We start from the raw sequence: 15,007 nt of genomic DNA, 5'->3' as shown, positions 1-15,007 counted from the left end.
AGGTAATAGAAATGTTGTAGAAAAAAATATAACTCGGCGGTTTAAAATTTTTTTTTTTAAATAACCCGGCGGTTAAAATGAAAATGTTGCCATTTGGGCGCGTTTTATCACCAATCCCTTCCCCTCCTCTCATGCTGCCTTCCCTTCCCCTCCCCTCATGCTGCCTTCCCTGCCCCTCATGCTGCCTTCCCTTCCCTGCCCCTCATGTTGCCTTCCCTGCCCCTCATGTTGCCTTCCCTTCCCTGCCCCTCATGTTGCCTTCCCTTCCCTGCCCCTCATGTTGCCTTCCCTTCCCTGCCCCTCATGTTGCCTTCCCTTCCCTGCCCCTCATGTTGCCTTCCCTTCCCTGCCCTTCATGTTGCCTTCCCTTCCCTGCCCCCATGTTGCCTTCCCTTCCCTGCCCCTCATGCTGCCTTCCCCTCCACTTGAGCTGCCTTCCCTCCCCCTCTTCACACTGCCTTCACTTCCCCTCAAGCTGCCTTCCCTTCCCATCCTGCTGCTTTTCCTCCCCCTCCCCTCACACTTTCCTCCTCCCAAACCACCTCCCCTCTCCACTCCCCATGGACATCCCCAGGTGGACTCCACATGCTGTATTAATGTGCTGTTTTAACATAATGCTTTTCGTTCATTCCTGCACTTCCCCCCACCCCCTTATCCACAAATCCCCTCCCAAACACAAGTCAACAACCCCCTCCCCTCATGCTTACCTCCTCCCACTGTCCCCCACACTTTCCCCCTTGCCACCCCCTCCTCTCTCTCCCCCATCCTCCTCACTACCACCCTCCACCCTCCCGAATTGTAGAGCAACATCTGTTGAGGCATCGCTCTCCCCGCACCCTCTTCCTCGCAATACCCCCCTACCAGCCGCCCCAACCCCTCCTTGCCCACTCCTCCTTGCTCCCCCTCCCTCCTCTCTCTCACCCCTCTTAATACCCCTGTCAGCGAAGCGGCAGGTTGTATTTGCAAGTGAGTAATATTTGCAAAATATATATATTGGGGTTGAGGAGGGGGGGGGGTCCTCTGTGGAGGCATCTAAAACCGGTAAATGACATTACAATATTTTTTATGGGGGACTCTGCAGAAGAAGAGCGCTGTTATACCATTCAGTCTATTGTTAGCATTCCACACAATGCGAGATTATAAATAGAACTACGTTTTGAAAACAGGTATCCTGCTTGTGCCGATATAAATTGAGGAACCGTGAAATGATGATGTACAGATTTTTGGTATCTTCCCAATTAAGTCATGCTGTTCAAAATGCAGACAATAATCACACCCTTTCCATTAGCTCCAAAAATACAGTACCCCTTACTCAAGAAAGTACTTACTGCAAAGGTAAAATCCCTCAGAGTAAAATTATCGGAGTGATTACTATTATGTACGAGTTTTCACAGTTTTGATCCATTAAGATTATATGAGTTTGATAATATAATTATTATACAGCAATGCAGAGTGATTGCACAGAGCTCTCAATCTCAACCCACTACTTTATGCAGGGTGAGGAATTTATATCTGACGGTTTTATTATCCTTATAACTTTTTTGTTTCTTAACCAAATAAAATAAAATTTCTATACAACATAGGCACATACTTCACATTTTAAAAATTAATTTTGATTCTCTATTCCTTAAAAATTACATCAGACAAATGGGCCCCTTTCGAATTTGTACATTCATGACAGAGGATCATCATATTGTTCATGACCACAAGCAATGTCTCTTGATCAATAGAGCGGATGGTTCCAGTGATGTTTGCCTTCAATTCATCGATCGATGTTGGATGTTCCTTATAAACTTTGCCCTTCAGAAATCCCCATCAGAAGAAATCTGGTGGAGTTAAATCTGCCAAATGAAAGTGTGCCTCATCTGTCATGATGACCAAATTTGTGAAATTGGCATGCTCATTGCATTAAAAAACAAATTTTTAAAATGCTTATTGCATTTAAAGTGCTCAATCATTAAAAATGTGAAAGTATTATCTGTAAAACAAAGAAAACAATAATTAGTTATGCCAAGACTGCTTTCAGCTATAAAGATTGCAAATGTATCAGAAATAAATGCCCCACCCTGTATTTTGTACCTTGTACAAGATTTTCCTTCCCCAAGTCCAAGGCTCTTTTATAGCCCCAAATTCACAACTCTGTCTTTGTTTAGGCAAACTAGTAGCAGGCACTTTACTGCCACACACGAAACCACATAATAAACCTGAATTGGCAGAGCGAAAGGCAAGCCACAGACAGCTGTAAATATAGGATACATAACCATTGCAGCAATTTTTGAGATGAGGATATGAGGATGTAAATCACTGTAATAAGTGAAACCACACTATTGCAATCAGCAGTAATATTAAAAATTGCTCCAAAATACCACCTTTATGAGAACAAAATATTATCACCACACTCAAGCCACTTACCTCAAAAAGGTTGATGGACTTTCCCAGAACATTAACAGTAAAATTTATCATCAGTGAACGTGGTATAAATGATTTTGGAGAAAAAACAGCAGATGTTTCAACATTTGCACTTGCTTCCAAACGCTCTGTGCAACAACACAAAAATCACAACTGAAACCAAACTATTTTCAAAAACATACTACATCAGCCAATTAACTGTCAGTTGATAATTCAAATGAATGTTATTTATTCTTCTACAAATAATGTCAATATTTTAAAAGTCTGTCTTCTTACAAGTCCGTCTGTCTGTCTTCGACCGTCTCCTCCGGTCTTCCCCCCCCCCCCCACCATATTTCTGCAGGGTGCTCAAGGTCCGCCAACAACCCCCTTATGGTAAAACTACCAAAATCATGAATCACTGCTCACCTTCACTCTTTCATTCCTCTTTTTTCCTGCCTTTGGAATAAACTCCCTCACTCTGTTCAATCCCATTCTTCCCTCCAGGCCTTCAAAACAGCTGTTCACCACCACCTCTTATCGTCCCCCATCCAAATCCTCGATCATTTATACCCCCATTAATCCACCCCAAACCAACCTCCTTCAAATTCCCTGCTTTCCTTCCTGAAAGTCCCTGTAATGTCCATCTTGTATACACCGTTTTCCCCACCCCATGCCTCTCCCTTCCACAGATCTCCTAATGTCTCTGTTCCCCACCGTTTTGTTATGTCCTTCCCACTCCCTCCCCTCCTGTCTCATACACCCCTAGCTGTGTGTTGTGTGTTGGCTCTCATACGAGCCTCGACAAGGTATACCAAAAAAAAAAAGTCATAATGTGTTTTTTAAGTGATACCATTATAATAAGATTCATTCAATTGATTTAATTATTTGTCAAGAAAACCAACACAAACAAAAACTCTATATTCAATTCCTTCAATCATTTTTCAATAAAATTTATTGTGAAGAAAATGTAGAATCCAATATTAATGTGTGTCTGTATATACAGTATGTGCCCAAACTATATACAGGAAGGTCAAAAATGATGTGCAACTATTGATTTAACCACAATATTTCTTGAATATTAGTAGATTTTGTTTGTTTTGGTCATATAATGCACAGGATTTGTTAAATATTTGTTTATTATCACGAAAAAATGCTTCAACAACCACAAAGAAGTGATATCATAAGTAGTTGATGAAGTGCTCAATCGAAGCACCGTGCCTCTGGAAGACAAACAGCTGCACATGGACTCTGAAGTTGTCGATGACTCAGCTAAGAACTGGAGCTGGTATGCATCTGATGTTATTTTTCTACTGTTGCAGTGAGTGTGGGTTGTTGTCATAGACTTTAGTTTCAATCACCCAAAGTGGTTGGGAAAAGATTGAACCAGAGAGAGAGGCAGTTGTGGACGAAAAATAATTTTATTCATGTACTCTCAATTATAATTGTTGCTGGTACTCCATAAATTTAATTTTTTTACTTGAGTCAAATTGGCTGTCAGTAATGTTTCCCTTTTCCCAAGAGTCATTTGACCTACATGTTGATAAAAGGAATATATTACTATGAAAAAGGGTGACCTGGTTGATAATACTGCAGACTTTTGCCATGATTGTGTCATTCTCTCCCTCCCACCCAAAGTGGACATGTATTGCAGTTTTGAGTTCTGTTGCCTAATGCTTCTCACCCTCGCGTTCTTTGCAATGTCAAATTGAGTATGAGGAATTGCTTTGGGCTTATGTTCCAGTGAAGTCCATTCGAACGTTTCAGTGAATCATTCAATGTTCTTCCTCCGTAAATACAAATTACAGATTCTCCATTTGTATGCTGATCCAACTTGTGGAAATTGAGTTCTTTTATACCACAATTTTGGTGCCTGAACAAGGACAACAAACCCCGGCAGGGCTGGGGAACAGCATCGTCTGGCATAACAGCAAGCAAGTGGCCACAAACAATGATGTTTGCTCTTACTTCAGATTGGATACTGCATCTCTCAGCCAAACCAGAAACGTGGTACTCCATTGATAGGAGAGATATACAAAGGAGAACCTTTGTGACAGGCCTAAAAATTAGGTGGTTGGAGGCCATTTAAGATTACAGGATTTATCCTGGGCATTCAAATGGTTTTTTATAGAGGTTGCAAACCTCTAACGGCAAGTTGAAGGCTTTGCTGTGCTAACAGGGGTTGGAGGCCCTGCTCTCCAGGAGATGGTTGGAGGCCCTGCTCACTAAAAAGTTCAAGTCCCCAAGGGGGAGAACGAATAAGTGTTACAAATGTTTGTCAAGTTACCTCTTTGGATTTCTGCTTTTGTCATTGTGCTCGCTGGAAGTTTGCTTGCTGCGAAACTGTTGCATTTAATATTCTGTGGAGGTGTGACTGATTCGTAAATCCTATAGTTTTGTATTAATGAGTTACCTCATTGGATGGATTTGTGAATCCTATGTGATTGGAAATGTTAAGTTTGTACGATGTCTAACATGAACGTCTTGTTAAAATTGATATTGCAACAACTAAAGAATGAATCAATTGAATATAAAACTTCAGGCGGAGAGTTAAAGCAGCCTGTGTTTGAACTTTTCTGTTCGTGTTTTGGTGGCTGGCTCATGACTTGGAGCAGAGGGATGTTTGTTGTGTGCGTTGTTGAGCCCTTCTGTCTGCTGTTTAAGCATGAATACACATAATGTTCATTCTTAAAATGATCCCTCAGATATGCGCACATGTGTTTTGGTGCAGTTTTGAACATTCCCACAACTGGGTCGGCAATGTTAGTGTGTCTTGAGTCATGAATCACATTATGCCTTGAGAACGGCTGGATGATGCACGAATGGAATATTGTGGATGTTCCATGTGAGAATTCCCTCCTATTGTGCTGTGGTTAAACTGTGAGAGTCAAATTGGATTAAAGCTCGAGTTTTCTCACTGTTTGATAACCTTGAATGCTATTTTGGCTTTGAACACTGTACGTTGCATACATAATAAATGGATGGCCTCCGTTATCGAAGAATAATATCTGTTATTCAAGAAGAACCATATAATGCAACGTTTTAAGTTGAGACCACTTTGGCTTGTGGCCACTTTGGCTTGGCCACTTTGATAACGCCAAGGCCGCACGTGGCACGGGCCAACACTGAACTGGAATCACTGTGCTTTGCCGGCAGGAAAGGACATAAATGTGTGTGCCGTGCCTCGGATAGATGCTGAAGCAAGTGTCAAAGCTATATTTTAGAGCCATAGGGATCTTGGATAAATTGTGAAATGACAATTGTGAATGTAAAATATATTGTTGTGAATTCGCACCCGCCGGCGTGCGATCAACCGCGTGTAGCTAAAAGCGGCCGCCTCGCCCACCGGAACGGACAATTCAGTTGTGACCCTCCGGGAACTACCGCCCGGAGCCAGTCACGGGTGGGGGTTTAACCTCACCACAATCGTGCCAATTGCCTACCCGCGCAGGATAGGGTTGCTCACCAAATTCGACCTACCTAATACCTGTGCGAGTGGTCGAACGGGCGATCGTACCACGCCACAGGCTGACTCCGGACACGAACCGCTTAAGCGGTTCGTTCCATATTACAGGGATAACCGAGCGGAGTTATCGTCGGCCTTGACGGTTCCGATTAATTACCGGGCGTTTTCAACCCACTATCAATCCCTTACGTGATGCAAGATGGAGATTCAATAAAAGGAAGGAGACGAAGCAAAGCGGGAAAACAGTTCACATAATGCACTTTATTTACACACACACAGACAAGCACGTACATACAGCCATACAGTCATGCAACAAAAGCAAATGCAAGGAAAACAGTTACACCCGAATAAAAGGGGCAATGTACAGGCACAGACACTTAGGCAGTTCTACTTATTGGACACAGTGCCACAGCATGCATTCAACCCAAAAGAAAGAAAGCCACCCTCATAGGCAAGGAGGCAGACAGGTCCGTAAACCAAATGTACGTGGATCCTGGAAGATCGCCCAGGTCCACGAGACCGGGAAGGTCTTACCCACATCCTCGTGACGCCATGGCGGGCAAGCCGCAATGTTCACGCAACTGCGCCCCGACTCCATGCCCCTCGCGTGGTCGGCGAGTCCTCTCCCGCATGCTCCGCGCGAGCGGTTTGGTTGGCACCACGTTTAGGGTGGGGGAGGAACGGGGCCCCCCCCGGCACTATCTCAGCACGGATGGGTGGAGGGATTGCTGATGCTCAGGGAGAGGGGAATGGCTGGCTGGCTTGGGTCCCGCGACGAGACGAGCGACCCCCACACCGCAACCTCGTTGTCGACTGCCGTCTTCCCTTGACTTGAACTCGACCAGCTGCCTGCAACCGAACCGCGTGAACTCCAACTCCCTCCAACTTCCCTGCAATTTTCCAACTTCTTAGTTCCACTCCGCTCCACCAGTTCCACTCAGCTCCACCAGTTCCACTTATTCCGCGCGAGTCGCCTTGCGCTCACATCTTTATAGGCCCCAAGAGGAGCCTATATGCAAATATTCGGATCAAAACGCGATTGGAGGCGGGGCCACGCCACCCTCTGTTCAGCCATTGGTCGGGCAAAAAGGGGGTGTAAAGCATTCCTGATCCGCTTTTTGAAGCCAAAGGAACGCATTCGCAGCCAATGGCACAACGTGTGGTAGAAAGGCGGAGGTGGTGGGAGTTTTTGGTTGTTGGCGGGCGTCGTTTGAGAATGGTGGTGAAGCGATGTTTGTGGGATGGAGTTGTGGAGGTAAATAGGCGAAGGTGGTGGTGTTTGAGTTGTTGGGGGATTAATGGTCGCAAATAACAATAGAGAAAGAAAAAATGGCTAACTCAAAGTGTCGCAGCCCGGATGAATCACACATATTCCCTCTATACAACGGGTTTGGGGTAACTACACATGGACTTACCGAGATATCTCACCTGAGGACTCTTTATGGTGTAATGCGAATTTCCACAACCGTAACAATATTCTGAACGGGAGTCCATTTAGTAGACTGGCTATCGCCGGCATAATGAGACAAAATTAATTAAATAGTGCTTTGTTCAGTACTTAAAATGATTTTTTTTCATTTCATCACCATTTTCCTCTGCTTATCCTGCTTCGGGCTCGAACTGCTAAGGCCACACTCCATTTCCAGCTGCCTGAACTTCACCTCCCGTGACTACATTATCCCACAATTCTCCATGTGATTCAGACCGAAATCATTCATTTCTCTCACACTCACTGTCGACAAATGAAAGAAAGACAAATGAAAGTCCATGCCATCCATTATTCAAAACCAAATGTTCGATTTTTTTAAAGCAGAAATGAATGAAGCGATTGAGTCGACCAATAGAATGTGGAAACACACAGGAAGCCAATAGAATCACGTAGACCACCAACCCGAGTAATTTACGTGCAGCTTTGTCATACTGTAAGTGACGTCATGTGGGTTACGCCCCTTTCAGGAGAATTTTTAGGGGCTTTCTCGAAGAGGTTTGTTTTTTTAATTTCACAGAATGAGTATTGTGAAAAAACATTGTCAGATCTGAAATCACGATGGAAAACTCCTATAGGACATATATATATATATATGAAATTTCAGTACTTTTGGGTGCCATGGGACCTTTGAGGTCACATCGGATTATGTGACCACTCAGTCTCACTGTAGTTTGTGTAGAAGTGGTTTTTTTTTTTTTTTAATCAAAATACATTTGCCTGGACCTTCCGGTAAAATCATTTCAGATTGTAAGCAACTTAAATAAATACAGTCCAATGCAGTATATTATTTAAATTGACTAAGCCTGTTTAACATGTTGCAATTGAAAGAATTCCGTTGGAAATATACACACTAATCCTGCATTATATTTCTATTTTATAAAACATATATATGATTTAAATAATAACGATTTGTTATATTCCTTGGATTTCTCTTGTGTGCCATTAATTGTCAAGCTGAGCATTAAGAAGCCTGGATTTTCTGCAAATGCAGCTGTCCTTGCAAAATGCATGCCTTGTAAGATAAGATGTTATCTCCTCCTCATTTTGTTTGTGAAGCTACTCCATAAAACTTCACTCTGGCAGCAGAATGCAAAGCTTTGTAAAGTCGAACAATTATTTAACACAAGCAAATACAACCCATTGCTTCACTGACGGTAGTGTGAAGGGGAGGAGGGTGGAGAAAGAGAAAGGGAGAAAGAGGGGGAGGGAAGGCACAGAGGATGGAGGGAAGGGAGGGGTGGGGAGAGGAGGGAGGGAAGTGGGGAGAGTGGGGAGGTGGGGAGAGCAACGCGTCATGAAACGTTGCTATACACTGTGGGAGGGAGGAGTGCGAGAGAGAGAGAGAGAGAGAGAGAGAGAGAGAGAGAGAGAGAGAGAGAGAGAGAGAGAGAGAGAGAGAAAGAGAGAGAGAGAGAGAGAGACAGAGACAGAGACAGAGACAGAGAGACAAACAGAGAGAAATAGATAGAGAGAGAGAGAGAGACAGAGAGAGCGAGAGAGGTGTGGGAGAAGAGTGCTGCATTTTATTCAGAGGGGTGAGTGAGGGCACAGACAGAGAGTGGGGGGGGAATATAGGTGAGAGATGGAGGTGGCATTAGCAATGAGTGATATGTTATGCTTAATGACCGAACACAAATTTTAAAAATATCTCATGACAGAATAGCTGTACACACAACGACACAGCAGAGTTGTAATGATAACCACAGGCACATCTGCAAAAACTTTGATATTCCAGTTCCAGAAAATTTGTGGGAGCATTAACCAAAAGCATGGACTGAAAAGATGGAAGTACCTTCCGCTCACGTACGACCTAATGATCCCATCGAGTGTGAACATCGAAAACAACGCGTTGTGACCAGATATCATTCTAAGCTACAAAAAAGAGAAAATAAGGCATTGCTAATTGCAGTGTTAATACCAGTGATTTTGGACTAAACAATTGAGAAATCAAGAAAATGACCAAATACCAGGACCTCAAGAATGAAGGGAAAATATCCTGGACGATGAAGAATGCCAAAGTTGTAGCAGTGATAGTTGGAGCTACAAGAATGATGATAAAGACCCTCACAGATATTAAAAACCATTCCTGGGAATATCATAACAAACAAACTACAGTTGGAAGCCATCCTGGGCTCAGTAATGGTCCTGAAGAGAGCCCTTGGCACAAAACTTTGAGAACAGAAAACTTCACAGCTTGGTTCGTGGATCGTGACCCCTTACCATAATAAAGTTGGATACCTTGAGCTCACCCTGGGAGGACTTCATTCCACATTCTGAAACTTGCATATGAAGATACCAATCGACAACACACACGTGCACACACAGACACACACCAAATGCCATTGTGGTAATACAGTTTACGTACACACACATGTGCAAATGTACATACGCATCAAGTAAATAAAAACGACAAAGATTTACCTTGAAACAACGTTCTTTGAAAGAGGATTTAAAGTGGGAAATTAACAAAATTAAATTTAAAAATGTGCCAAGTTGGAGAGCACAAAATGTTGATCTATACTTTGTACCTTCACAACTATAAAAAAAAAAAACATGGCAAACACCTGGTCGGATGGACCTTATTGTTTTAATATGCATCGATGTCGAAGTGAGAGGTGGATTACAAATGGAGGTCGCACAAAGCGATCCTTGCACATTTTCGGTGGATGAGACACCTCCTGAGTCACCGCATGGCACCACGGGACCCAACAAAGGCGGAGACGTACGTCTAATCGATGTGAGATTGAAAACACGTGTACTTATTCCCAAAACGAACAACCAATGAGCTTGGAGAGCGCTCACCAAGTAGCTTAGGCATTCGTTTAAGCACTCCAATAAAACGGTCGATATGAAACAGCTCCCCTGGCACGCAATTGGCAATCATCGAAACGTCATATCAAACACATCTCCCGGAGATGTCCGAAATATCACAGATGTCCGAATTGGACAAATGAACACTTTTCTCAGAGTCGGAACTGCTTGCAAGTTCAGTTCTGGAGCTTAAATTCGATAATTCATCGTAGTTTAAGAGATAATCATGGCGAACACATGCGGAAATGAAATATAACAATGAACGCTGACATCTCCAGGCATTTATAAGCATTGTAATGTACCCAGCGATTCGTAGCTATGAGGAACAGCTTGTTCTAAGTTGCGGTCTGTTCCAAGTCAAGATAAGGTTGAGCAGGTCAAAACACATGGTGGCTTCAGATCCCAGCGAGGTTACCCAGGAAATGCCTTAATACCCCAGACAGTGAGGTGGCCGAGGATAACCTGATTATCACACCATTTGAAAGCCGTTATCCCTGAGCAGGGGTCAGCTTTTTGTGGGCTCCAATAATGGTAGCCTTTCTTGTGGCAATGTTTTTACAGCCGAATGCCCTTCCTGGTGCCAACTCCTGAGTGGCCTTCGACCCTGCAGGGATAATTACCAGTATACTGGTGCTCATTTCGCCGACCTTCGGAAGGATGACAGGCTGAGTCAACCCCCCTGATGCTAACTCAGCGGCCAGCGGGGCTCGATCTCAGAACCCCAAGGATACCAAGCCACCGCCTTAACCACTGAGTCACACCAGGCTGATGGCCAAGGATCGCCTGATGAAGGATATAATCAAATGAGGCCGTTGATTATCTTCAAAGGGGGTGTTTAAATTAACCCAAACACCCAATTTTCACTCTTGCACTTCCTTGGAGTTTTCTTATTGTGCATGCAAAGTTTCAGGATGCTCGGTTTTATAGTTTTGGAGGAGACACACACACTTTTATTGGAATAGATTTTAAAGTTTTGCACTCTGATTTAAACTTGAACGAGCATGAGTTTATGGCTTATTGAAGTAGTTGGTTCTGATTCGAGCTATTTGGAAAAATGAGAACATGTGGTGGAATTATTCACAACCTTTTCTGGACTGTTAAAACATTTTTGGACCCCTCAGCTGAAACATTTTAAGTTGTAATCAGTCTGATAAAATGAAAATAGTCTGTCCATATCACAAAATTGATTAAACCCATGTAATATGCTACAATTGGGAGGAACCCGTTGGGAATATTCATTTCTTTGTTAAATTTGTGTTCTATAAAAATAACGGTATTATTCAAATGGACTAGAACGATGGAGTTCCATCATTAAATAGCTTTTATATTCTGATTTACTTTGTACTTCAAAACGAATATACTGTATTTTAGCTCCTATAAACAGTAACTAGCTTGAGAAAGTGCTGAAGTGGCCACATGAGCAGCTGTGTATTGGACTTTGAGAAAGATGTTTGTGCTTTTGAATTTTGCTGAGTTCATGCCTCCACAAGCGGTTCATATCTTGTTTTGCTCAAATTGTCTCATTGCTCCATTGTTTGCTTGAGTTTATAAAAAGGGACATTTGTTAGCAACTTAGAGAGGATTCCACCATTGTTACCATGCCTCCCTCCATACGTATGTTCAAGTGATTCAACTCTGTTAAATGAAGTCTTAAAAGAACCTGTGAGAGTTTTTTTCCACATCTGGCAGTCTTCTTTCATGTCGTTACACTTTACCCAGCCACTGCAAGACACAGGCTCTGGCACAGGAGTTGAGAGTCTTCAACTCATCTGATCCATAAGGCTCTGGGAAGAGAGGGCAATTCAGGAGATGCTCCAGTGTTTGAAGAGCCTCTCCCCAGTCACAATCAATGGGGTCATTTTGATTATATCCACACTTCTGCATTAGGACTCTGCAGCATGCAACTCCAGTCCTGAGGTGGTAGAGACCCAGTGAGGTTGGCCATTTATCCCTGGCTCCTTTTGGCAGGGACTCCTTGAGGTCAAGTGACAGCTTGTGAGGTCTTGGTTGCAGGTGCATTGACCAAGCATCTATCCTACAGCTGTGAAGATTACCTTCCAGGGGCTGAACAGCATGAAGGAAACTATTCCCGGATTTCAATCTCTTGGGTAGTGGCTCGTATTGAAAGAGTGGGTGGCAAAAGGCACATTCCTGCTGGGGTCTTTCGATTTGTGAGGAGACTGCTCTTCTGATGGAGGGTGGAGCAATACCACATAGCAAATAGAGGTCATTCACATGCATTGGTTTAAAGCAACCAGAAATAGCTCTGCAGGCTGTGTTGAGGACTTGATCCACCTTTGTAGCATGCGAGGAATGGTCCCAAACAGGACCAGCATATTCTAGAGTTGAATAGCACAAGTTAAGTGCAGTGCTTTGAATGGTCTCTGGATCTGTTCCGCATTTAGAGTTGGATAACTTCCTCAATATGTTGTTTCTGACTCCTACCATCGCCTTTGGCTTCAGGACATGAACTTTGTAGCTGAGGGTATGGTCCTCGGTAACTCCAAAGTATATTGGCCTGAAGTTGTGTAAGGTGAGACTTTTTTTTGTAAACGTTGTCGAGGCTCGTATGAGAGCAAACACACAATGCACAGCAAGGGGGACATGAGACAAGAGGGGTGGGAAGAGAGAAGGACAAAACAGTGGGGAACAGAGACATTAGGATATCTGTGGAACAGAGAGGGATGGGGCAGGGAACATGGGGTATACAAGATGGACAATACAGGGACTTTCAGGAAGGAAAGCAGGGAATTTGATGGAAGTGCGTTTGGGGTCGCTTAATGGGGAAAGAGAAGATCGAGGTTTTGGATGAGGGAAAATAAGAGGTGGTGGCAAAAAGCTGTTTTGAAGACCTGGAGAGAGTGTGGGAGTTTATTCCAAATGCGGGAAAAAAAGAGGAATGAAAGAGTGAAGGTGAGCAACGATTCATGATTTTGGTAGTTTTACCAGACGGGGGTTGTTAGCGGACCTTGAGCGCCCTGTGGAAATATGGTGGGGACAAATCGCAGACAGAGCGGGGAGAGGAGCGAGATGGGAGAGGAGATGGTAGAAGACAGAAAGCCCACCGACCTGCCTGAGGCGAGAGTGAGAGGCCCAAAGACTCAGCCTCATCACGGGAGACGCCAATGATCCTAAATGCCTTGATTCCCACAGGGCGAAGCCGAGAAAAAAAAATTCTGCATTGTTAGTCCAAAATCACTGGTATTAACACCGCAATAAGCAATGCCTTATTTTCTCTTTTTCGGACCGAAGTATGATATCTGGTCGCAATGCTTTGTTTTCGATGTTCATGCTCGATGGGATCATTAGGTCATACGTGAGCGGTACTTCAATCTTTTCGGTGATGGATTTTGTTTCAATTTCCCACAAATTTTCTGGAACTGGAATGTCAAAGTTTTTGCAAATGTGCCAGCGGATTAATTTACAAACTCTGTTATCATTGTGTGTACAGCTGTTCTGACATGTTTTTTTGTGTGTTTGGTCATGAAACATCACATGTCTTTCTCTTTGCTGACTCCACCTCCACCCCTTTCCTGTCTTTTTTTTCCTCCCCACCCCCCCACCTTTCTCTCTCACTCTGTCCCCTCTTCGCTCCCTCCTCCTCATAAAATGCAGCCCTCTTCTCCCACACGTCTGTCTCTGTCTCTGTCTCTGTCTCTGTCTCTGTCTCTGTCTCTGTCTCTGTCTCCTGCAGTGAATAACAACGTTTGGTGAGGTGTCGGTCTCCCCACCACCTCCCGAGCTCCCCCTCCTTCATTCTCTCCACCTTCCCTCCCCCCTCTCACCTTACACCTGCCTCCCCTCTCTCTCTCTCTCTCTTTCCCTCCATATTTCTCCCTCCCCCCACCTTTATTGTCACAGTCAGCGAATCAACGGGTTGTATTTGCTCATATAAAATAAAGAACAAGCATAAAACAAAATAGAATAGAGAATAGGAATGGTGCTCCAGTTATCACCATTATGAAGGAAATTGTTCTGCCAAATCCTCGTCTCTTGCTTTCAGATATGGCTTAACTGTTTGAGTGGACAATGATGCAGTCAACCACCATAGATGGATTATTTTAAGTATTGTGCTTACCAGAGTGCACAGTAGCATCATAGTACCATGAATAACGCCAAGGCTCAAGTTTGAAATCCTTGCTCAGCAAATCTGGTGTCAACATCTTTTTTATGCCAGTCTTCAACGAATCGTTTGTTTCCATCACCTGAGTCAAGTGACTCCACACAAAGGAACCAACTGCAACACAATTTGAAACATGCTACATTAATAATATACAGGTTCCAGCCTCCAAAACAACAACAAAAATGTGAGTGAAAATCTATCAAAAAAACATCGACATAAGGAAGAAAATGTTTTTCTAGCAGAGTAAATGCCAATTGTCATATGAAAAATAACAGGTGTTCACCGATTTTTATAAATAAAGACCCTCACATAAAGTTTCCAACCTCTTTTGAAGAAACCAAATAGCTTCATTGTTTGCAAGGAGTGGTACTATTATATATTGTATTTTCTCAACAGGAATGGATTCCTCCATCAAACAGTTCATAAATAAAACTGCTTTTCTGTTTTAGCAGATAAATGGTTGCAGCAGCAAACATTGAAGAAGGTACTGAAAAATCCTGCACACTTTAGCAACTGCACAGGATCTCGGCCAATAACCTAGTTTTGCTGCACCTGGTTATGGTACAAAGCATTGTGTGGCAATATTTCATCGATCAGCAATGGCTCTGCCATTTTTGTGCAACAAATCAAACTTTTGAGTGAAATCTAAAAGATGATAAAGCCATCTTTTGCCATGAACAGTGCTGCTTAATGTGTTTGACTGATGCTCTGTGTTATTCCAATAATAACA

At 43.3% G+C, this 15,007-nt stretch overlaps 1 protein-coding gene across 1 annotated transcript in view; it reads right to left on the bottom strand.

Moving 5' to 3' along the window:
* LOC147024108 (protein APOLTP-like) overlaps positions 1-15,007 on the bottom strand; it is a 95,592-nt gene that overhangs the window by 37,461 nt on the left and 43,124 nt on the right. The window contains exons 8-9 of the mRNA XM_085883691.1: positions 14,233-14,391; positions 2,413-2,537 (exon numbers count right to left, since the gene is read on the bottom strand). Of these exons, the coding sequence (XP_085739817.1) occupies positions 2,413-2,537; positions 14,233-14,391 (284 nt within the window). The remainder of the gene's footprint in view (positions 1-2,412; positions 2,538-14,232; positions 14,392-15,007) is intronic.

This window comes from Eptatretus burgeri, chromosome 6 (genome assembly GCF_056783735.1).
Source record: "Eptatretus burgeri isolate ZD-2024b chromosome 6, Ebu_testis_v1, whole genome shotgun sequence".
NCBI classification, from domain to species: domain Eukaryota; kingdom Metazoa; phylum Chordata; class Myxini; order Myxiniformes; family Myxinidae; genus Eptatretus; species Eptatretus burgeri.
The sequence above is the reverse complement of the archived record's forward strand: the minus strand, read 5'-3'. Positions and strand labels throughout refer to the sequence as shown.